This window comes from Rhineura floridana, chromosome 4 (genome assembly GCF_030035675.1).
Source record: "Rhineura floridana isolate rRhiFlo1 chromosome 4, rRhiFlo1.hap2, whole genome shotgun sequence".
NCBI classification, from domain to species: Eukaryota; Metazoa; Chordata; class Lepidosauria; order Squamata; family Rhineuridae; genus Rhineura; species Rhineura floridana.
The window spans coordinates 21,594,963-21,618,485 of record NC_084483.1 but is presented as its reverse complement, the minus strand read 5'-3'; the positions used below and the strand labels follow the sequence as shown (position 1 = coordinate 21,618,485).

General features: G+C 43.6%; 2 protein-coding genes across 3 annotated transcripts in view; one reads left to right on the top strand and one right to left on the bottom strand.

The window, feature by feature from the left end:
* Positions 1–5,593, bottom strand: part of ANKRD66 (ankyrin repeat domain 66) — a 41,182-nt gene extending 35,589 nt beyond the window's left edge. The window contains exon 1 of the mRNA XM_061626203.1: positions 5,557–5,593. The gene's annotated coding sequence lies outside the window, so the exon portion shown is untranslated. The remainder of the gene's footprint in view (positions 1–5,556) is intronic.
* On the top strand, positions 5,563–19,936 carry LOC133384280 (histone-lysine N-methyltransferase EHMT2-like). Of its 2 annotated transcripts, none has more exons than XM_061626206.1 (4): positions 5,563–5,779; positions 11,854–12,008; positions 12,121–12,261; positions 19,180–19,936. In XM_061626206.1, the coding sequence occupies exons 1-4, from the start codon at positions 5,654–5,656 to the stop codon at positions 19,253–19,255; spliced, it is 498 nt and encodes a 165-aa protein (XP_061482190.1). In that variant the 5' UTR covers positions 5,563–5,653; the 3' UTR covers positions 19,256–19,936. The 2 variants fall into 2 exon arrangements, with proteins under 2 accessions (XP_061482190.1, XP_061482189.1); XM_061626205.1 differs by lacking the exon at positions 19,180–19,936 and adding an exon at positions 15,360–17,016 and having other exon boundaries at positions 5,571–5,779.
* The last annotated feature ends 3,587 nt before the right edge of the window (positions 19,937–23,523 follow it).

The window sequence follows — 23,523 nt, the reverse complement described above, 5'->3', positions numbered from 1 at the left end:
GAGTGCGTGCACCAGTGGAATACTGGAGGAACTTGTAAAACTTGCTGCAACAGTATTTAGAACTGAACATGTGGTGTGAAAGACTCCTTTTCCTAACATTTTGGCTTCTTGTTTTTCTCCACCCACCACATCTCTGAAATATATCGTATATGTAATGGTTAACCGTACAGCTGCCCTGACTTACTTTATGTTTGTTGCTATTTTGTGTTTTTATTATGTTTTTATATTAATTGTGTATTTTTATTGTTTTTATTATATTTGTAAGCTGTGCTGAGCTCTGTTTTTAACAGCAGAAGGGCAGGATTTAAACCCTCTTAATCAATCAATAAATACTCCATAGTGTTGGAAACTAGAGTCTAGGCATTTAAGGCTGAAAATGTTGCTTTTTAAAAAAAGATTTCTCACATCTTTCCCCAGTTTTTGGTGGTAATTCCTAGGCACAAAAACAAAACAACTGGACAATCCAAATATTAATATGCAAATAATTTGCATAATATGCAAATTAGCCTGCCTGGATTTGTGGAACTGGAATATGGCAACCCTACTAATGCTACCCATCATTGCTCTTCTGTTGGAAGCTACAACTGGCATTGCAATCAGCTTTCCATACTATTGAGTACTGTGCTTTTTAAAATGTGTACATCCTGCTATGTTCAGTCCACAGTCCACACCAATGGGCATGACAGAGCTGCTGTGTATGAAAGGTGCCAGTTCACCTGAGCAGTCATTTGAATCTACAGTCATTGTAGTGGCTACCATTTTATCAGCCCATTAATTTTCTCAGTCAATCAAGCACTAAATTATATGTAATTTTAAGAACATATTAAAATAATGAAATACCACTTAAATGAAAGTATGTTATGGAGCTATAACACTATAATGCTAATTTTAAAAATAATGTTGGCTGGGGAAAACCATTCTGATCACTTTACACAGGGAACTGATGATGATGATGATGACAGGAATGGCTTTTTAACAATCATTTTTAATTTTCTTTTTAGCATAATATTATAGTGTTTTAGTGCTATAACACTTTAATTGATGTGGTATGTTGTTAACATTTTAATATTAAAATTTTTAGCCAGAAATACACTTCAGGACAAATTAAAATATTAATTAAAAATAAGAAAATGAGCATCAACACCTGTGCAGAATGTGCTGCTCTTCTGAAAAAACTTTTGACTTTCTGTGGTCTGTGAAGAGAACCACAGGAAAATGACTAGAATTGCAATAACTCAACAACATCATCATGCAGATGTTCAATAAGTGGGCAAACAAAGTATAACAATTCTGCACTAAATGCCCAGTGTGAAATTGGCCAGATCTGCTTAACTGTTGTTGGCTGTTTCATTGTATTTTTATTGTATTTTACTGTGGTGTTATTCTTTCTTTTTGTTAAGATTTTTTAATGTTGGATTTTTTTTATTTCTGTAAGCTGCACTAGGTTCTTGCAAGAGAAAGGGCAGAGAATAAGGACAATCAATCAATCATAGTGTGAGCCACCTAAGGTGGTCAAGGTCTTCTTAGTGAGAGAGCAGAACGTCATTTTAAAGAACGAGATTTTATTTGTTTGTGTGTTTATATAACAAGATTTATATCCCACTTGATTATATCCCACTGTTTTATTATGCTGTACACCGCCCTGGGAGCTTATTGCTATAGGGCGGTCTAAAAATGTAATTAAATAAATAAATAAATAATAAATTATAATAAAACCTCAAACGGGATTAAAAAACCCACTTTTTTTGCATCTGTTGCATTGCATCAAAAGGTGGGTTCAAGCCAATCTTTTTTGCAGACATGCACATTTACAAATGTAGCCTGGCCTTGACGTCAGAGGGGAAAGCAGTTGAAGAAATCAAGCCACATTGCAAGCTGCTGTTCACAATACATTTTTACCTGAACCCCTTATGGTAGCCATTTATACCATGAATTATAAAGACAGATAGCTTATCCTTCATAAGTGACATGGCAGACAATTATGGCACTCAACTCTCAGAACCTGAGTTTTCGTCTACACAGAGGTTTACTGTGTGTCTGGTGCTACTCACATCCCCTTTTAATCTGCAAGGTTCACATGATTGTCATGAACTTGCAAATTTATTAACCTGGTTTTCTTGTAACATGGCTTTCTTGTAACGTGGACGTGGCTCAGATACAGGGAATTGTGGGAGTTACATCGTGGAAGGAGACGGGCGTCTGTGAGAGGAAAATTTTAAGTTTTGTTTCCAGCTGCAAGCAGTTGGGAGGCCTGAACAGAAACACCTGTTTATCTCTGCTAATCTGCTGGGAGCCTGGTACTCAAGGCCATGCGGGCCTGAGAAGGTTGAGATCAGAGAAGGGAGAGGGGGCCTGTGTGATGTTCCTGTAGGTTAAGCATCTGTAAATATGGTAAGTGCGGGTCTATTAGGTGATGTATGGTAATTGACTGAGAGACAAAGGGGGAATACATGGGCTAGAAGCTGAAGTATGCTGGATGATGATTGGCTGAGTAGCTGGCTGGCTGAAGGTATAAATGTGAGGATGAGAGTTGTGTGGGAAAGGGAGAAGTTGAGTTGGTTGGAGTGAGATCGTTTGGTGAGGGTTGGTTGGCAGAGTTCTGAGGGAGGTTTGATTATATTTGGCTGATATTTAGAAAGTATATAAATGAACAGACACATAAAGAGTGACACCAAATGAAACCATACGCTTGTTAAACAATCCTAAGTAATCTTGTTATTTCCTGGTATTATTGAATAAATACTTATTTGGTTTACCAAAGGCCTGATCCTTGTCTGGGGAATATACATACCAGGAGGGAGGGCAAGGTAATTACCAAGGCTGAACAGAAGCAGTATCTAATGGTGGTAGCGGTGAAGGGATATATTGTAACAAAGACAAGTATCCAGAGCAACCCAGAGTTGTATGCTTTATAGAGACAGATACAAGGGGGTTGGGAACAGCATAAGCACTCACTCACAAAGAAACCAGCTATAGAGAGACTCAGGCAAAGTCTCTGGGAGTATTGGTTAGAGGATGTGACTGGTGGTGCTGCCTAGCAGTGGGATCTAGTGAGATCTGTGCTAGAGCAGAGTGGAGAAAACATAAAAATGACGATCCTGACTGGCGGTGTCCCTGGTGGTGCCTAGTGAAAGGCAGTAGCCACAAGCAGGTGGGAACCTGACAGGGAGAGCCAGGGAAGGATGCCACAGGAACCCTCAGTTACTTATTTTTCCTGTATGTCTTTCGGCCAGGCGTGACGCAGTGGTATCTCGTAGAAGATACAGAAGGCAGAATTAAAATGGGGAAAAAGGAAACTAAGGCTGCAATGCAATGCATGTCTACTGAGAAGTAAGCTTTATTGGGTTCAATGGGACTTACTCCCAGGTAAGTGTGTACACAATACATACTCGCCTGGGAGTAAGTCCCATTAAACCCTGGTACTGGATTGCAGGTCAGTCCTTGTATTACATGCATCACATTTTACTTGCCTGGTTACTTGCCTTAACCAGATTGATGCATCTTTGTACTAGAAAGGGTCATATTTTTTCTCTTCCCCCTCCCACCCACAAATTGGTACAGCTGCAACCAGACCTTATCTTGCCTAATTATATCCTATATAGGGTTGCCAGGCTCGGGCCTGAGAATGACTCTGTATCTTTAAGAGGAGAACATTCAGCCGAGTGCAAGTTTTCTCAACACTGCAATGGGAAAAACCACAAGGTTAAATTCTCCCTTCCCCCTGCACAACTTTTAAAGCTACAGAAGACCTCTTGCAGGCTGGGCCCTAGGTATGTTGCGCATTCATTAGTGAATTGAAAAGAGCAATTTTAAAAGATAATTTTTAAACAGAGCCAATGCTAATCCATGTCATCAGTACTGAGCTACATGGTACCAAATGGCCTGATTCCTTTGTTCCTAAAAGTGGAAAGAGACCCAAGGGCCACAGGGACTCCAAACTTTATTTCTGTATTTTATTTACATTTATATACCGTTTTATTGTAAAAAATCTCAAAGCAGTTTACAGAAGGAATTAAAACAATGAAATTATTGGCAGAAACAGTTAAAGACAGGTATTTAAAATTCAAAATAATAAAACCAACAATGAGTTAAAAACAGATAAAAAACACAATAGCTTCTACATGCCTGGGTAGACTTGCCTAAACAAAAACGTTTTTAGCAGGTGCTGAAAAGAGTACAATGACGGTGTCTGCCTAATGTCAATAGGCAGGGAGTTCCAAAGGGTAGCTGCTGCCACACTAAAGGACTGATTTTTTACAAGAGTAGAACAAGTACTATGTGGAACCCATAACATGGAAAGCACATCTTGAACACACTCTAACATACTCTAACATAGAGTATTCCCAAGTATATAGCTTATTCAAGAAAAAGAATGTACTCTAGTTAAAAATACACACACCATTGAATAAATAGTAGCAAAATCTGAAAAAGCGTGTGTAGTGTGAGCACGTACACACAGGAGTGTAACATGCCAGTTTGACCACCAGTATTGATACAGCAGTTTGACTTGTCATTGTGCCTCTGCTCTACTTATTGAATGTTCAATGATCAAAAGTGCAGTTTAATCACAAATTTCCCAAATTGAACACAGTTAGGTGTTCGCAAATTAAAATATTGTTTGGAGTTAAAGAAATATTGATCAGGGCACTCTGTTCTGATGTCTCTCTCCCTCTGCACTAACTCTCCTCAGTGCTTTTGGGGGAAAGGAGGTGTGGGAAGGTCCAGATGGGAAGAAAGCAGGTCCTGAAAAGACCACATAGGAACTAGGTCAGGTACTCTGGAGATTAAAGAAGGTTGTGGTTGCTCTTAAAAAACAAACAAGAAGGTGGGACTTATGTGTGATGCTGCAAGGAAAATAGGAATGAGACATGCAACTATCTCTTCCTCCCCCCCCCCCCCGCTTATTCTGGACAATATTGTATCAGTGTGTCATAGGAGTTGCAAGAACTGCATGACACACCTGTGGCGGTTCAAAAGGTAATGAAGTCTTCTAGTGACATTTTTCTAAGGCATGATCATTACTCTGTAAGCAGCGGTGTAATTGTCCCGGGTCCCGGGGGGGGGGGGGCTTAGACTACTTACATTTCTGGAATCAGGGTCTTACACTTATGGAGCTGTATTTCTAAGTGGGTAATGTATAGGACTGTACGGTTATATATTCCATGGACTCTTTCCACAGGTTGTTATGCATTTTTGTGCTTGGACCTGAATAGTTTTCTCAATAGATAGATCTCAACAGACATTGAGATTCAAAAAGCTGCACCTGACACCCTAGCTGTCCTTTTCAGCTATATGGGTTCTTGTGAGCCACCCTCATTCCCCTCCTGCGAGCTGTAATGTGGCAGACGATGCGGGACTACAATGCGGGGCACCCTCCCTCCCCTCCCCAACAATTCAGCCCCGCTCCCCCTCGCCCCCAATCCTGACTCGCAGCGGGAATCTGCTCCTAAGAGGAACACGCAAGTGTCGTCTCGTTGACAAAAGCACCGACCCCCTTTTCCCCTCATTGGACGGTGTTCATCATAGAGTTGCGAAAAGAAGAGCGACTCCCCTCACCCGGAAGCCAAACAGGAAGCGGGCTTATACAGGGTCAGACCGTTGGTCGATCTAGCCGAGTCCTTGTCTGCACCACCAGGCCGTAGTAGCTCATGCCATGACGGATGAGGGCGGGAGGACTACAGCGCCCCACCTGAAGAAGACTGCAACTCCCAGCAAGCGCCTCTCTTTCGTCACCGAAAGCGACGCTCCTAAAGGGACGGGGAATACCCATAGAGATAAGGTGAGAAGGCTGCTGCTGGTCATGCTCGCTGCTTCCGGTACATTTGCCCAACTCTGACGAGACTGCGCCCAGAGGACCTTGTTGGCTTGTTGTACTTGTAAGCCACCTTCATTCCCTTCCTTCAAACTCTAATATGGGAGGAAATGCAGGACTATCATTCATCTCCCCCGTCAATTCAGTCTGGTCACACGCACACGCACACGCAGCTCGCAGGAGGGGAATGAGGGTGGCTCACAAGAACCATAGCTGAAAAGGACAGCTAGAGTTTCAAGTGCAGCTTTTTGAATCTCAATGTCTGTTGAGATCTATCTATTGAGAAAACTAGTCAGGTCCAAGCACGAACATGCATAACAACCTGTGGAAAGAGTCCATGGAATATATAACAGTGCAGTCCTATACATTACCCACTTAGAAATACAGCTCCATAAGTTACTGGGCCAGGTTCAAGGTTATTAATATTAAGTTATCAGGTCCTTAACAACTTGGGTCCAGGATAACTGAGGGGCTGCCTGATTCCTTATATCCCTGCCTGATCTCTGAGGTCTTTGGGGGAGTCACTTTTAGTGGTGCTCCATGACTCAAATGTACAGCCTATAGCCACCAAGAACTGTGTGTTCAATATTGTGCGCCTTAATTAATGGATCTCCCTTCCAGTTGAGATGGAGTAGGTCCACTCCTTATTGAACTTCCAGCACCTACTGCAAATGTTTTTATACTAGCAGACATTTTAACTGAATTCTAATTTTATAACTAATTTATTTTTATTTTCATTGTATTGAGTTTTTTTTGCACAGGCTTAGAGACAAATAAGTCCCAATGAACTAAATTATTTTATTTCATCAATTTATATACTGTTTAATTACAGTATATAAATTGATGAAATAAAATAATTTAGTTCATTGGGACTTATTCCCAGGTAAGTAGGTAGGATTGTAGCCTTAGGAAATTCTGTTTTGTTGGAGGAGGATGTTCTCTAATGTAAAAAAGTTTAAATATTGTGTAAGCCACTCAAAGCCTTTCATCATGCCCTCTCTGCACAGTTTCCAGCTGGCCCTGCTTTTGGGAGTGGTTGGGTAAGGAAAGCGGAGCCTCAATTTAGTTCTCAGAAAGGGGGAGGTGCATACGTTCAACACTCCCTACTAGAAGGGCTTAATCGGAACCAAGACTCGACTTTAGGAGACCCTTTTTGGCTAAGGTCCGGTGTGGCTTTAACAATAGGGAAGGAACCGCCTCTGAGTATGTGCAGAGAGGTGATTTCTTTTCCTTGACTGTTTGAAGCTACAACCACCACCCTCCAAATATATGTAGAATTCCAGAGAACAGAGAGCAAATTAGTTGCACATTGCTAACGTGTTGAAAAAGTGTGTGTGACTTGACCAAAGCGTTTAGGGTTAGTATGTTGCCTCCAGAACAAGACTCTTTGTAGGGACACTGGTCTCTCGGTTGCATGCCTGAGCTAGGAAAACAACCTTTGAGAGAAGGAATCCCCTGACTGGCTCAAGACCACATTCCAAGTTCCTTTGTCTTAAAATGTTTTGGAAATAATGACTCATAAAAAAAAAAACTAACGGCAAAAAAAGTCTTCTACTGTGCTCCTTACTTACCAAGTTTAGCTTGGGGATAGAGCCCACGCTTTGCATGCAAGAAGCAGCTGGACTCAGTTCCTGGCATCTTCAGTTAGGACTGGGGAAGACCCCTATCTGAAACCTTGGAGAGCAGTGTAGAGTGCAGACAAGGCTGAGCGAAGAGGTGGATCGTTGGCCTGACTGAGCTAGGTGGAACAGTGGCTTGACTCTGTACACAACCATCTTCCATTTTCCTTCAAGAGCAACTCTGTTAGGAAGGTCGGTATTAATTCCCAATATAGAATTTGTTGTTGTTATGTGCCTTCATGAGAGCCAGTGTGGTGTAGTGATTAGAGTGTTGGACTACGACCTGGGAGACCAGGGTTCGAATCCCCACATAGCTATGAAGCTCACTGGGTGACCTTGGGCCAGTCCCTGCTTCTAAGCCTCAGAGGAAGGGAATGGTAAACCCCCTCTGAATACCGCTTACGATGAAAACACTATTCATAGGGTCGTCATAAGTTGGAATCGACTTGAAGGCAGTCCATTTCCATTTTTATGTGCCTTCAAGGCGATTTCGACTTATGGCGACCCTATGAATCAGCAACCTCCAGTAGCATCTGTTACAAACCACCCTGTTAAGATCTTGTAAGTTCTGTGGCTTCCTTTATGGAATCAATCCATCTGTTGTTTGGTCTTCCTCTTTGTCTACTTCCTTCTGTTTTTCCCAGCATTATTGTCTTTTCTAGTGAATCGTGTCTTCTCATGATGTGTCCAAAGTACGATAATCTCAGTTTCATCGTTTTAGCTTCTAATGATAGTTCTATTGTAGCACTTTGATAAATGTGGAGGGCTAAAGTCTTCACTCTGTGCTGTCCTATTCCTTCTTGCTTATTGGGAACAATTGAAATGTTGTCAGAGCAAAGGGCGGGGAGGCAAACTGGTTGAGATGCTAACTGGCCAAACAATGGGGCAGAGGTGGGGAACGAACCTGCGACCCTTCTCTAGATGTCCTTAGACTCCAGCTCCCATCAGCCTCCCCACCCACCCCGCAGCCAGCACGGCCAGTGGTATGGGCTGGACTGGTGGGAGTTGGAGTCCAGCAACGTCTGGAGAAGGGCCACAGTCACAACTGTGACAAAAGGAAGTGCTTTCCATGCAGTGTGGAATTACTTTACGGAATTCACAGGCAGAAGGATGTGGGAATGGCCACCAGGTTAGTTGGCTGGGGGAAAAAAATTACATAATTCTAGTGGAACTTCCAGTTTCAGAGGCAGTGTCTCTGAATGCCAGTTGCTGTGAATCACAGGTGGGAAGAGTTGCTCTTGCCCTCTGGTCCTGTTTGCGGGCTTCCCAGCAGGATGCCCCCTTTGGCCTGATCCAGCAGACAGGCTCTTCTGATGTTCCTCATTGCTAGGTGGGAGCTTCTGGGAAGCAATTTTGGCCACTGTTAGAAACAGGATGTTGGCTTAGAGGAGGACCTTTCATCTGATCCAGCAGGGCTCTTATGTTAATGGAGGAGAGGATCTTCAGTGACTGTTAGCCAAGAAACATAAATGGAACTTTTATATTTACAGTGGCTGGAGCATGAACCCTTCACTCTCCTCTAGGAAAGCCCAGTTCAGGGACATCGTTTCTTAGCACCAGTGTCACAGCTCAGAGGCAGAGGAGCAGACACTTCTTTCTTATTCCCTAGCATTTCCAGTTAAAATGATTATGTCGATATGGAAAGACTGTTGTCTGAGACAGCATCACTGCCAGTCAGAGGAGACAGTATGGAGTTAGATGGTCAAATAATCTGCTCTGGAATAAGGCAGGGCAGCTTCCTATGCTCCCCAAAACAGCTACAGGTATGCCCCTATGTTTCTTCTGTTGGCAGCCTATCAAGGAGTGGCTGCTCTGGAAATCCCCAGACCTTTGGGGGAAGATTTTTGGCAGGTGGGAGAGCTGACAAGCCCTGTTGCTTCATAGGCAGCAGCACTGATTGGAAGCTCCTCCCACCAGAAAGAGCCAAGCACAAAATACATAAATGATAAATAAGTGATTGCATAAATCCACACCCACAAAGCAAGTGAGAGGACTGACTCTCTACTGGATAACGACCACTGAAGGAGAATCTCCAATTTTATGTAATAGGAGAAATTGTTACCATGCTCTTATGAACAGTCATGCACATAATCATATCCGAGTGTCCTCCGTAGACTTGCAAACGATCGTGAGACTTGGAGCAAGAAAAGAAAAAAGAAAACTACGACATTTTCATAAGGTGATAATTCTGCATTTTTATTTTTATTTTGAAAAAGAGCTTCCACAGAGAGGATGCATGAACATTACGACAAACCTTCACTTCCCGAGTACCATGTTCCACCATGTATGTCACTCATTTTTAAAATGCTGTGCTGACTTCCAGCAACACAAAACTGAATCAGATTCCCCCAGAAAAGTTGTTGACCAATGAAACGCATTTAACTAGATGCACTCACGAAGCAGGTTATCACAAACTAACATGCAACACAAACCTAAAAATAAACATGCATCTAACGAATGACAGTGCCATAATCACACTGTGGGGCTGATTCAGCTGACAGGAACAGGCTATACAGCAACTGTTTGCACAATGGGTGCCGGACTTCCTAGTTGTTAATGGCCAGCTTAGAACTAAAAAGGATGTTCCAAATTACATTTCGTTAAATATTTGAAGATCAAAGCATCTCCTCGAATCAAGCAGAAAAGCTCAGGATTTGCAGGAGAGGATGAGGCTGCAGCACAGCCCCTGCCCCACTAGAGACCCTGCTAAAGAGAAGGTCCCTCAACAGCTCCTGTCCCATAATGTCACCAAAAGCAACAGAAATTAGTATATGATTTTTTTTTACCTGCAGCTTGGAAACATGAAATATACCCACATGCTTTCTTTCTTTCTGTATGCATGGGGAGAGAAATAAGCTAGGGGTGGGCGGAAGGGGTGCTCACGGCACTCACTCAAAAACTCCAGATGCGCCCATGAATCTAAAAAGGCTGGCAACTCCTGCACTATAAAAATCCAAGCTGGAATAGATGGGAAATGGAGGGAGGTAAAGAAGGCCTACTTATGAGGAAATAGGTCATATTGTATAAGTAGCACTGTTCCGCATTGGGAAGAAACTGTGCAGCTCTTATTTAAGGTATGTAAATGTACTGCCTTCAAGTCGATTCCGACTTATGGCGACCCTATGAATAGGGTTTTCATGAGGCTGAGAGGCAGTGACTGGCCCAAGGTCACCCAGTGAGCTTCATGGCTATGTGGGGATTCGAACCCTGCTCTCCCAGGTCGTAGTCTAACACCTAAACCACTACACCACACTGGCTCATATACACTGTTATCAGGCAGACGTCACAGAAAATAAATGAAGCTGCCTTATACTGAGTCAGATCATTGTTGTATCTACCTCAGTACTGTCTACACTGACTGGCAGCAGCTCTTCATGGTTTCAGGCAAACATCATTCAAAGCCCCCCCTGGAGATGCCAAGGATTGAACATGGGTCCTTCTGCATGCCAAACAGATGCTCAACCACTGAGCTACAACCCTTCCCTCACAAAGCGATTTCTGTAAGATCACTGCAACCATTTGTTGTTATATGCCTTCAAGTCTACTATGACTTATGGCGACCCTATGAATCAGTGACCTCCAATAGCATCTGTCATGAACCACCCTGTTCTGATCTTGTTAGTTCAGGTCTGTGGCTTCCTTTATGGAATCAATCCATCTCTTGTTTGGCCTTCCTCTTTTTCTACTCCCTTCTGTTACTGCAACAATAAGCACCAATAAAAACAACTATTCGTTTAGAATAGGGATAAGGAACCTGAGGCCCTCCAGATGTTGTTGGACTTCAACTTCCATCAGCCCCAGCCAGCATGGGCCAAATGGTCAGGGATGATGGGACTTCCCCCTGCACAACTTTTAAAGATACAGAAGACCTCTTGGTTGCCAGGCCTGTTCTCACAGTGGCCAACCAGATGCCAATTGGAAGCCTGCAAGCAGGACGTGAGCGCAACAGTACTCTTCCTCACTTGCGATTCCCGGCCACTGGTATTCGGAGGCATACTGCCTCCAACAGTGGAGAAAAATATGTAGCCATTGTGGCTGGTAGCCATTGGTGGGATGGAACAAAGAGGAGAACAGGCTCCAGTGCTCACTGATGCAAGACTTTTTATGGTAGCTCTCTGCATTTCAGAGTGGAACACTCTTCTTTCAGGAGCTTGAAATGCTTGAAAGTTCTGAAAAGTCGTCAACGTCTTTTTGTTAAAACCTGAACAACTCAAGAACGAGCTTGAAAAAGCGGTAGAGCAACATTTTATTCTCTTTGCATCTATGCTGAACATGTAGAGCTGCAATAAAAACTCTTGGATCAGTGAGCTCTGTAGCTCTCTTTGTTTTGTCTTCTTGTGGTGCCAACCCTCCCTTTCTCCTTGCTCTAGTAGCCGCTGATAGCCTTGTCTTCCTTCAGTTCCTTCCTCTTCTCCCAAATAGGAAGAGAACATATGTTTGCACTGGGCCTCCTTCACAGGGAGTGCAGAGATCGCTGAAGTCCCCCTGAATGCCAAGTGTGACCTCCACGCTGTCAATTTCCATGGAGACTCACCTCTGCACATAGCTGCCCGGGAGAGCTACGACAAGTGTGTCCTGTAAGCCAAACAGGGTGCCTGGGGTCTCTTTCATATCGTCGGGGGTGTTGAAGGCTGGCTGGATGCAATTACTCTGCTTTTGCTCTACCCTCTTTCCCCCACCCCTGTGCAGCCTGTTCCTGTCGCGGGAGGCTGACACTGAAGTGTGGAACAAGGAAGGGGACTCACCTGTGGACCTGACCTTGGAGAACTCCGAGGTGTGGTTTGCCCTGCAGCTGAATCGCTCCGTGCACATCGAGCACATCAGCAGCAGGTGGGTGGCATTGCGCGTTGAGGTCATGCTGTGTGAGAGAGAAGATAATGGGCAAGTGCTTGCCTCTGCTGTTCCCTGCGGGATGGGATTGCTTCCACATAACACACGAGAAAAGGTTCAGAAGAGGGCAACCAGAATGATCAAGGGGATGGAGCGACTTCCTTATGAGGAAAGGTTGCAGCATTTGGGGCTTTTTAGTGTAGAGAAAAGGCGGGTCAGAGGAGACATGATAGGTTTCTCCAAATTGTTCAGAATCTAGAGCTGGGAGACAGGCTCCTCCCACTTTTTATGCCATTTTGGATCCTGTGGATCATTTTGTGGGAGTTTGAGACACTTTGAACACTTTTCATATTTTTTGCCTTTTTTTGTCTCCTGAGCTGCACTCAGGTTTCTCCAGATTGTTCAGAATCTAGAGCTGGGAGACAGGTTCCTCCCAGTTTTTATGCCATTTTGGATCTTGGGCATCATTTTAGGAGTAGGGGTTTCTACTTCTGTTCAGGACCACCCAACTACCAGATGGGAGTAAAACCTCTCTCTCTCTCTCTCTCTCTCTCTCTCTGGCTGTTATCTTTGTATTTTATTTATTTATTTATTTAATTACATTTCTAGACCGCCCTATAGCAGAAAGCTCTCAGGGCGGTGTACAACAAATAAAATCACAATTAAAATATGAGCAAGTGTGGAAAAATATATATATATATAGTACAATTATAAAACATTAATAAAATTGCCATTGAGATTTATAAATTAAGATCATATTAAGTTTAGAATGTTAAATTAAAATTTTTAAAAATTTACAAAATTTAAAAAGCCTGGGCGAAAAGGTAAGTTTTTACCTGGCGCCGAAAAGATAACAGAGAAGGCGCCAGGCGTATCTCGTCTGGGAGGGCATTCCATAGTTCGGGGGCCACCACCGAGAAGGCCCTAGATCTAGTTGTTGATCTCCGGGCCTCTTTATGGGTTGGGACCCGGAGAAGGGCCTTCGACGTCGAGCGTAGTGAACGGGTAGGTACATAGCGAGAGAGGCGCTCCATCAGGTATTGCGGTCCAATGCCGTTTAGGGCTTTATAGGTAAGAACCAACACTTTGAATCTGGCCCGGAAACATATCGGTAGCCAGTGCAGCTGCGCCAGGACAGGTGTTATATGGTCAAATTTCTTTGTCCCAGTGAGAACTCTGGCCGCAGCATTTTGCACTAGCTGAAGTTTCCGAACCGTCTTCATAGGTAGCCCCACGTAGAGTGCATTACAGTAGTCCAATCTAGAGGTTACCATAGCATGGATAACTGAGGCAAGATGCTCCCTGCTCAGATAGGGTCGTAGTTGGGCTACCAGCCGGAGCTGGTAGAATGCATTCCGTGCCACCGAGGCTACCTGAGCCTCAAGTGACAGGAGCGGATCTAATAAGACCCCCAAACTACGGACCTGTTCCTTTAGGGGGAGTGTAACCCCATCTAGGACAGGTCGAACGTCAACCATCTGGGCAGAGGGTCCTCCCACCAACAGCATCTCAGTCTTGTTAGGATTGAGTTTCAGTTTATTAGCTCTCATCCAGCCCATTATCGCGGCCAGGCAGCGGTCTAGTACATCAACAGCCTCACCTGACGAAGATGAAAAGGAGTAGTAGAGCTGCGTATCATCAGCATATTGCTGGAAACGCACTCCAAAACTCCTGATGACCTCACCCAGCGGCTTCATATAGATATTAAAAAGCATGGGGGACAGAACTGAACCCTGCGGGACCCCATATTAGAGTACCCAGGGACTCGAGTAATGTTCCCCCAGCATCACCTTCTGGAGACGATTCCCGAGATAGGAGCAGAGCCACCGCCAAGCAGTGCCTCCCACTCCTAAATCCGTAAGTCGCTCCAGAAGGATACCATGGTCGATGGTATCAAACGCCGCTGAGAGATCAAGGAGAACCAACAGAGTTACACTCCCTCTGTCTTTCTCCCGACAGAGGTCATCATACAGGGCGACCAAGGCCGTTTCTGTACCAAACCCCGGCCGAAAGCCCGATTGAAATGGGTCTAGATAATCAGTTTCATCCAAGAGAGCCTGGAGTTGGCGAGCAGCCACACGCTCTAGAACCTTGCCCAGGAATGGGACATTTGCTACTGGCCTATAGTTGTCCAAATTATCAGGGTCCAAGGAGGATTTTTTTTAGGAGCGGTCTCACCACCGCCTGTTTCATGCAGGGTGGGACCACTCCCTCTCGTAAAGAGGCATTAATCACCTCCTTGGCCCAGCCGGCTGTTCCATTCCTGCTAGCTTTTATTAGCCATGAGGGGCAAGGATCCAGAGCAGAAGTGGTCGCCCGCACCTGTCCAAGCACCTTGTCCACATCCTCGAGCTGTACCAACTGAAACTCATCCAATAAAACAGGACAAGACTGTGCTCTGGACACCTCATTAGGATCAACTGCTACAATAATGGAGTCAAGGTCCCGGCGGATGTTCATGATCTTATCACGAAAGTGTCGCGCAAACTCATTACAGCGGGCAATTGATGGTGTTATTGCGTCCTGGGGACCAGAGTGTAAAAGCCCCCGGACAACTTTATAAAGTTCCGCTGGGCGGTTAAGGGATGACTGAATAGAGACAGCAAAGTATTGCTTCTTTGCTGCTCTCACTGCCTTCACATAGAGTTTGGTAGAGAGCTTCACAAGTGCATGATTACAGCCGTCGGGAGTTCGCCTCCATTTGCACTCAAGCCGTCTCCTTTCTTGCTTCATCACTCTTAGCTCCGGAGTAAACCTCCGGAGCAGTCTCACAGGAGTAATCTGGAATTACTGATATGCTCAGCAGTTACCCTTGTGATTCTCATACGCTCTGTTCTGTATAGTTACCAATGTTTAGACTGAAATAGCGCTGCTGGGCAGGTGATCCTCCCTTGAAAAGGGTGAGGAGACAACTTTGTGAGCCCTCTTAAAACACTTCATTTGTAGCCTGCTCTATTCTCCGGGCTTTGTGTTCCCCACCGCATCTGTTCTGAAGGGATTCACAAATCTCTAATCAGAATTATAAAATATTTCTACCCACATGCGTAGCTGCTAAAGACCCTATGGTATGGTCTCAGTCTGAATCTCTTTTTGGGCAGGCCTACAGGAACCTGTTACGGAGGCAGATGGAACAGGCAAGGACTGGCGATTTGTGGGATAGTGTCCGATGGCTAAGGAAAACCCTCTGCAGAATATTTCCCTCCTTGGAGTGGCATTATTTGGATGTTGCTGTTTTACATCAGCAATGATCTATTTATTAAGCACGTTTATCTTCCTGTTCATAAACAACACAGCAAAGCCTGTTTGTGTATTTTTTTTTAAAAAAAAGCTATTTGGTATAACTTGTATGATGCCAAATGTGCTAGCTGGGCAGACGCTTAATAAAGATGTGGCTTCTGGAGAACACCTATTTTGAGGCATGTATGGCACAGCAATAGTATGAAATAAGAGAGAGAACCAAGTCTCTCTTCCAACTTATGAAATATTTCTCTACGCGATCGCCTGGAGGAAATTGTTACTTGCTACAGGTGACCAGATAAGGCACTGTTTTTAATTCAGGAAGTCGCACATATTGTGGCGTTTCTGGATGATATATTGTATAATATGAAAAAAGACACAATTGATGAGACTAAAGGCCATAGCTCAGCAGTAGAGCATATACTTTTGTACGAAAAGGCCCCAAGTTCAATCCCTGGTGTGTACAGGTAAGGCTGGGAAACGCCAGGTAGGGCTTCTCTGATATCCTGGAAAGGTGCTGCTACTCGGAGTTGGCAATACTGAGCTAGATACACCCGTTCTCTGACTTGGTATAAAGCAGGGTCCTATGGTCTAGGCTGCTCATGCCAGACTGGTATGGTTGGCTTGTTGTGTGTTGCCGAACCCACCCGCCCTCCCTTTGCTCTGACAACATTTCAGTTGTTCCCAATAGGCAAGAAGGAATAGGACAGCACAGAGTGAAGACTTTAGCCTTCCACATTTATCAAAGTGCTACAATAGAACTATCATTAGAAGCTATAACGATGAAACTGAGATTATGGTACTTTGGACACATCATGTGAAGACACAATTCACTAGAACCGACAATAATGCTGGGAAAAACAGAAGGAAGTAGAACAAGAGGAAGACCAAACAACAGATGGATTGATTCCATAAAGGAAGCCACAGACGTTGTTTGCAAGGCTAAAATCAGAAGAGGAGAACCATGTTTGGACACCACCTTGAGCTCCTTGGAGGATATAAATGTTAATAATAATAATAATAACAACCTGTCACCGCAGGGACATCTGAAGAACCGTCTTTCCCGGGGGGGGGCAGAGAAGCAGGTGCAGATCTGCATCTGCTGAAAGAATTGTGAACATGTCACCCCTCTGCTGAAAGAATTGCACTGGCTGCCCATTTCCTGCCAGGCTAAGTTCAAAGTTCAAGCAGGGTTGGAATGCCCTGCCCCTCCCTGACCTGGGGCTGCAGTTAGTGCAGAATTCTGTGGCACGATTGCTGACACGAGTGAGACCCTATCAGCACATAATACCTCTGCACCGATTGCCGATTTGCTACCAGGCCATGTTCAAGATGTGCTTTCCATGTTATGGGTTCCACATAGTACTTGTTCTACTCCTGTAAAAAAATCAGTCCTTTAGTGTGGCAGCAGCTACCCTTTGGAACTCCCTGCCTATTGACATCCGTCATTGTACTCTTTTCAGCACCTGCTAAAAACGTTTTTGTTTAGGCAAGTTTACCCAGGCATGTAGAAGCTATTGTGTTTTTTATCTGTTTTTAACTCATTGTTGGTTTTATTATTTTGAATATTAAATGCCTGTCTTTAAATACCTGTTTCTGCCAATAATTTCATTGTTTTAATTCGTTCTGTAAACTGCTTTGTGATTTTTTTACAATAAAACAGTATATAAATGTAAATAAAATACAGAAATAAAGTTTGGAGTCCCTGTGGCCCTTGGGTCTCTTTCCACTTTTAGGAACAAAGGAATCAGGCCATTTGGTACCATGTAGCTCAGTACTGATGACATGGATTAGCATTGGCTCTGTTTAAAAATTATCTTTTTAAATTGCTCTTTTCAATTCACTAATGAATGCGCAACATACCTAGGGCCCAGCCTGCAAGAGGTCTTCTGTAGCTTTAAAAGTTGTGCAGGGGGAAGGGAGAATTTAACCTTGTGGTTTTTCCCATTGCAATGTTGAGAAAACTTGCACTCGGCTGAATGTTCTCCTCTTAAAGATACAGAGTCATTCTCAGGCCCTGAGCCTGGCAACCCTATATAGGATATAATTAGGCAAGATAAGGTCTGGTTGCAGCTGTACCAATTTGTGGGCGGGAGGGGGAAGAGAAAAAATATGACCCTTTCTAGTACAAAGATGCATCAATCTGGTTAAGGCAAGTAACCAGGCAAGTAAAATGTGATGCATGTAATACAAGGACTGACCTGCAATCCAGTACCAGGGTTTAATGGGACTTACTCCCAGGCGAGTATGTATTGTGTACACACTTACCTGGGAGTAAGTCCCATTGAACCCATTAAACCCAATAAAGTAGACATGCATTGCATTGCAGCCTTAGTTTCCTTTTTCCCCATTTTAATTCTGCCTTCTGTATCTTCACAACAGCCCTGCGAGGCTGAGAGGGACTGGTCCAAGGCAATAAATAAGCAAAAACAATGATGAGTAAAAATTTAAAATGTGAAAATGCTCACGCTCAGAGTGTTTCCTAAAATGATGCCCAAGATCCAAAATGGCATAAAAAGTGGGTGGAACCTGTCTCCCAGCTCTAGATTCCGAACAATCTGGACAAACCTGAGTGCAGTTCAGCAGACAAAAAAAAAGCAAAAAACGTGACCCGCGGGTCAGGAGTCCCAAAAAATATGAAAAGTGTTCAAAGTGTCTCAAACTCCCCTAAAATGATGCCCAAGATCCAAAATGGCATAAAAAGTGGGAGGAGCCTGTCTCCCAGCTCTAGATTCTGTACAATCTGGACATTGCTCATGCTCCCCGACTTGTCTACATCAAACTTCCTAAAGACTGCCTTAAAAGTGAATGAAAAGAAAAGGAGATAAGATACCCTAAAATAATATTACTAGAACAGTGGCCGATCCCCAAGAATATGAGATGTCTCTTGAGAGAGAGAAAAGTTATACGAGTTTCACAGCCGCAGCGACAATTCATAGTCCAACCACTAGAGGGAGACGGAGAAAGGGGGATAGCAAAACTGTAAGGCATCAGACAACTATCAAGGGTGCCTCTTACACTAAAGCCAAATTCTCCAGACATCAGTCCCATCTAGGGTCAAATGCGAATTTTAAAACAATATTCAAAATGCTCAGATTCAGAAACTGGATATCAACATTCAAATTTCAGAATTAAAATCAGATGTCAAATTTCAGAGTTTGATTGTTTGGACTCTCTCCCCACCCCTAAAAGAGGTCTTCCAATTTGTTAAATCAAGGAAGTCAGTGCAAGATATGCTAGCTACTGATGCATGTCAAATTGTCAGATATCTATATATCTAGCTATACAGTTGGCTAGGGCCTGCTCAGCTTGCCACCGCTGCACAAGCCAGCCCCTTCCTTGTCCGCCACTGCCAGCAGGGGGGCAACTGGCTCCTTGGGACTAGGCAGCTTGCCCACAGCTGCACAGGTGGCAGGGCACGTAACTCCTGAGCCACTCCCTGTGGGGGTGATCTTTAGCTGGCCCTTTACACCCAGGAGACGCGAGCAGGGATTTGAACTCAGACTCTGGACTCCCTGCCAGGTATATATATATATATATATATATATATATATATAAAGTATTGTTTTAACTGCTTTCTTCCACCAGAGAAAACAGTTAAACAGAACTCCTCCCTCCCTCTCAGCAAATAACAAAAATAATTATAATTATAGTTACCCACCCCAGTTTGCTCTTTTTCAGATACTGCTCTGCTACTGAGAAAACAACAACAACAGATGTCCAAATGGTGATGGTGAACATTCAATATTTGCTGTGAAAAATTCACATAACCTCTGGAGAATATTTTGAGAACATTCACAGAGGAAGATTAGACAGACAGACAGACAGAAAGACAAAGGTAGGGAACCTGTGGCCCTCCAGATGTTGCTGGACTACAACTCCCATCATCCACTGGCCATGCTTACTGGGGCTGATGGGAGTTGTAACCAAACAACATCTGAAGGACCAGATGCTTCCTCACTGCCACTCAGGCTGTAGACACTCCTTTTTACTAACCCATAAGTGGCTGAGATGGAACTGTGCTTACCAACTAGTTCCTGATTTTGGTCCAAAGGATGTTGAATTCCACCAATCTGAGTTTCCCATTTCCATCTCTCTGATCAAGGAGGGAGCCGTTAAGGAGACACTCCTGTCGAGATGTCACAGTTCCCTCCTTCCTTCATCACCCCCCACCTCCACTTCCAACATCATACTACAAAAGCTTTGGTCAAGATTTATAGAGCTGTGCAACCGGTTCACTGCCTTTCCCCTGCCCTGCACTCCCTGGGGACTTTGCAGTTTCTGAAACCACGTTTGAAGCGAAGGAAAGCTTCCAAAGCAATCTCTGGCATGACTGGCAGTGTGTGTGTGTTGCATCCTGGTGGGGAACTACTGATCACCTGGAGGCATTCAGTAACACATACCCCCCCCCCCCCGAACAAAAGAAAGAGGATACATCCATGAGATTCACCATATTTCTGCAGGACTTCAAACTGAAACCTTTTGTCCGAAGGTCTTTATCTGCAGTTTAAAGCAAAGAAGGGATGTTCAGAGCTCCCCCCCCATGAATGTACTGAGGCTGCAGACCCCTATTGCCTCAATAGGAAAACAATGGCTGTCTTCCTCAGCACAAAAGGCCAAGGAAACCATTCAAGGCAACACTCAACAGTGGTGCAGGGAAACACCAAGTCACAGACCCTGGAATTGTGACAGGCCTGTTAGAAACGCAAGTGGAAGAGTGGTGTGGACTTTGGCCTCCTCTGGACATTTTTCATTGTGAAATCTGGCAATGTTTTTGTTGCCAAGAGTCTTTGGCAACACGGACTGAATTATTCACTGTTGCATGGCGTTATCACACAATGCTCAGCACCTATGCCACACAGGGGTTCCCACAGCAGCTTAGCCACTGTGACTAATGCTCCACTAACTTCACATTTAGGCTACTGTAATGAGTTCTATGTAGGGTTGCAGCTATTTTTATTTATTTAGTTATTATTTGTTTTATATCCCGCCCTTCCTCCCAGCAGCAGCCCAGGGCAGCAAATAAAAGCACTAAAAACACTTTAAAACATCATAAAACCAGACTTTAAAATACTTTAATATTAAAACAAAACATACAAAAGATCGTGTTCAGCAACGCCCCTACATCTTCCCCTCCCCGCAACGGTGACTCTTTATTTATAAATTAAACTACAAACAATAGCAACAAAAATCAGCATGTGTGTTGTGCAGTTTGGAGGACAGACTGTCTTGATCTAGATTCTCTGTGCCTTCTGACCCCTGTGCAGATCTCCTTGGTTTAAAGTCCCACCTGAAGGCAGTACAAAAATGAAGAAAGCAGGGGACTGCTTTTCCTTGACCATTTTTTGTGTAAGGCAAGATTAAGGCCACTGAGAAGACTCTTCTCAGTGGTAAACACAATCCCCTGTTATGACAAAGTAGCTCTTTTCGTGAGTCAGGTCTGGATTCCAGCCAATTGCTTGAATACTAGAAACAGTTCTGAATGAAGCACAGAAAATCTTCATAAGTGATGGGGGTTGACCAGTTCCTGCAAAGTGCTGTGTTTATGACATATGTTTCATTTGTTTACACACATAGCCACCTCGGCTTAAGATGGGGGGGTTAGGTATGCAGCATCAGCAGTCCATGAGATGGTGCATTTTCCATCCAGGTTAACACTAGCACCGAAAGTCATTGTGCAGAGAGCCATCATCTCTGCCCGCCTCCATTTCCCATACTCTCCCTCCCACACATCTAAAAACACACCAGCCTGTCCTTGGCCACTGAAAGGGGGGTGGGCTACGGAATAGTTTCAATAACAATAGGATCTCCCATGCCCATTCACCAGCTAATGGGCAATGCAATTAACTCACCTGGCCACTCTATTAGATTAACAAAAGGAGGAATAATGTCAACATCAAAGTGGGTTTCTTTCTCACACTTGCAGGGTTCAAAATCCCTACAAACTTTCCCCCCCTTTTTTGTCACATTCATACCACACATAAACCCTAGGTGGCTTTCATCTGGTTCACAGGCAGTATGCCATCCAAGCACTGACCAGACCAGACCATGATTTGATTCAACAGGGTGCTGGCATCATGTGCCCTCAGAACATAGCCTGGTATCATCTGTCTCTTCCTTAAAAACCATAACAATATGTGACCAAATGACCTGTGCATTCCCCTCCCCTTCTATGTGTTTGATATCTGCAGTCACAGATGGTGGAAAAATATGCAAATCTCCCAGGGATCTACAAATACATTACAGTCTGTCTTATGACCATCCATGCACTAATTCATTTGTATGGGCACAGGCCTACCTTGCAGGGTTGTTGTTCCATAGTTCAAAGGAGAGGTAGCAAGAATAGTACAGTAGCAGAGGTAAGATTGTTCAAAACATTGCCAAAGAAGGCATTGGCAAAAAAACAATGTCACCTTTCCACTGTGTATCCAGAGATTGAGATGAGAAAAAAGGGGTTTTTCTCATCTCTGTTTAGCTCTTACCTTCTGTGTCAAGTGTCATGCATCAAAATTAGACACAACGGATGGTCAAACGCATGATAATGGCTCCCTTCATTATAAACTGCTGTCCGAAGGAGCTGCATCACATGGTTTTATGGTAACACAAGGCTTCCTTGTAGGGCTGTAATCATTTATTTATGTATTTATTATTTGATTTATATCCTGTCTTTCCTCCCAGCAGGAGCACAGGGTGCCAAATACTCTAGATCAGGATAGCTGGACTTCCTGGTTAGACTACATCAGGATCTAATACTGTATATCAGGATGGCTAGACTTCAGGTTTTTCGTATTTAATTTTATTTCTATTATTACTAACAATACCCAAGATCCGCCAACCAGAGCAAGCCACCAAAAATATGCACTTAGAGTAGAAAAAAATTTAGCCAAGGAATTTTTTATGAGTGCCCAAGTTCAACTTTTTGATACTGAGCTACACACATTTCCACTGAACAACCATAAAAACCATAAAAACAGGTTCACAAATCACCACATAACCTGAATATGAGTGATATACCGGAGTGGCTACCTGATCTGTTATGGAAATTGTTAATCTCATAACTAGAATGAAATGGAATAAAGCCCCAGGCCCGGACAATATACTGGCAGAAGTTTTTAAAGCAAATCTAGACTGGTAGGCTCCAGTATTAGCGGTGTTATTCACAAGGATAGATCAATGTATGCAATTCCCGCCAGATTGGGGTTTTGCAATAATAGTCCCTATATATAAAAAGGGTTCAAGATACAATCTGTCGAATTATAGACCTATCAGTCTACTTAATACCATTAGTAAATTATATGCTAGTCATCTATTTGACATACTGAATGACTGGTCTGAACAAGGTAATATCATGGCAGAAGAACAGGCTGGCTTTAGACCTGATCAATCCACTATAGATCATGCTATCGTCTTACAGCATTTGGTGAATAAGTACACTGCTTATAAGGGAGGGGCCTTATATGTGGCTTTCATTGATCTTGGGACAGCTTTCGATTCAATCTCCAGGAAGCGTAGGAGAAGCTAGAGGCCAAAGATATAGATAAGCGTCTAATAAGCTTAATACGTGGTTTATATGCAAATACCTACCTACGAGTTAGATGTAGCAACGTAGGGCATTTAACAAGATCTGTACCCACCTATAAGGGGGTTAAACAGGGTTGTATATTGGCCCCTCTCCTGTTTAACCTCTATATTAATTCTCTTGTGGACAGTTTACAGCAGGTTTGTTCTCATTCGCCTAGAATAGCGGAAAGGCCTATATCAATCCTTATGTATGCGGATGATATAGCCTTGACATCGCGTTCTTGTATCGGCTTGAGACGCCTATTAATAGCACTTACAAATTACTGTAATACTGAGTCCCTGCTAATTAATCATGATAAGACAAAAGTCTTGGTGTTTACTAATAAAAGATCCAAACATCTATGGAGGATAAACAACTACCCAATTGAACAAGTGGAATCCTTTAGATACTTAGGACTGATATTTCATAGAAAGGGCTCTTGGGGTCCCCAAGTAAAGGCAGCT

Excerpts from the sequence above, each read along its gene's own strand:
- LOC133384280 (XM_061626206.1), top strand. The coding sequence starts at position 5,654 with ATGACGGATGAGGGCGGGAGGACTACAGCGCCCCACCTGAAGAAGACT. Across the intron at positions 12,009-12,120 it reads AGCTACGACAAGTGTGTCCT|CCTGTTCCTGTCGCGGGAGG; the intron begins GTAAGCCAAACA and ends ACCCCTGTGCAG. Across the intron at positions 12,262-19,179 it reads ATCGAGCACATCAGCAGCAG|ATACTGCTCTGCTACTGAGA; the intron begins GTGGGTGGCATT and ends GCTCTTTTTCAG.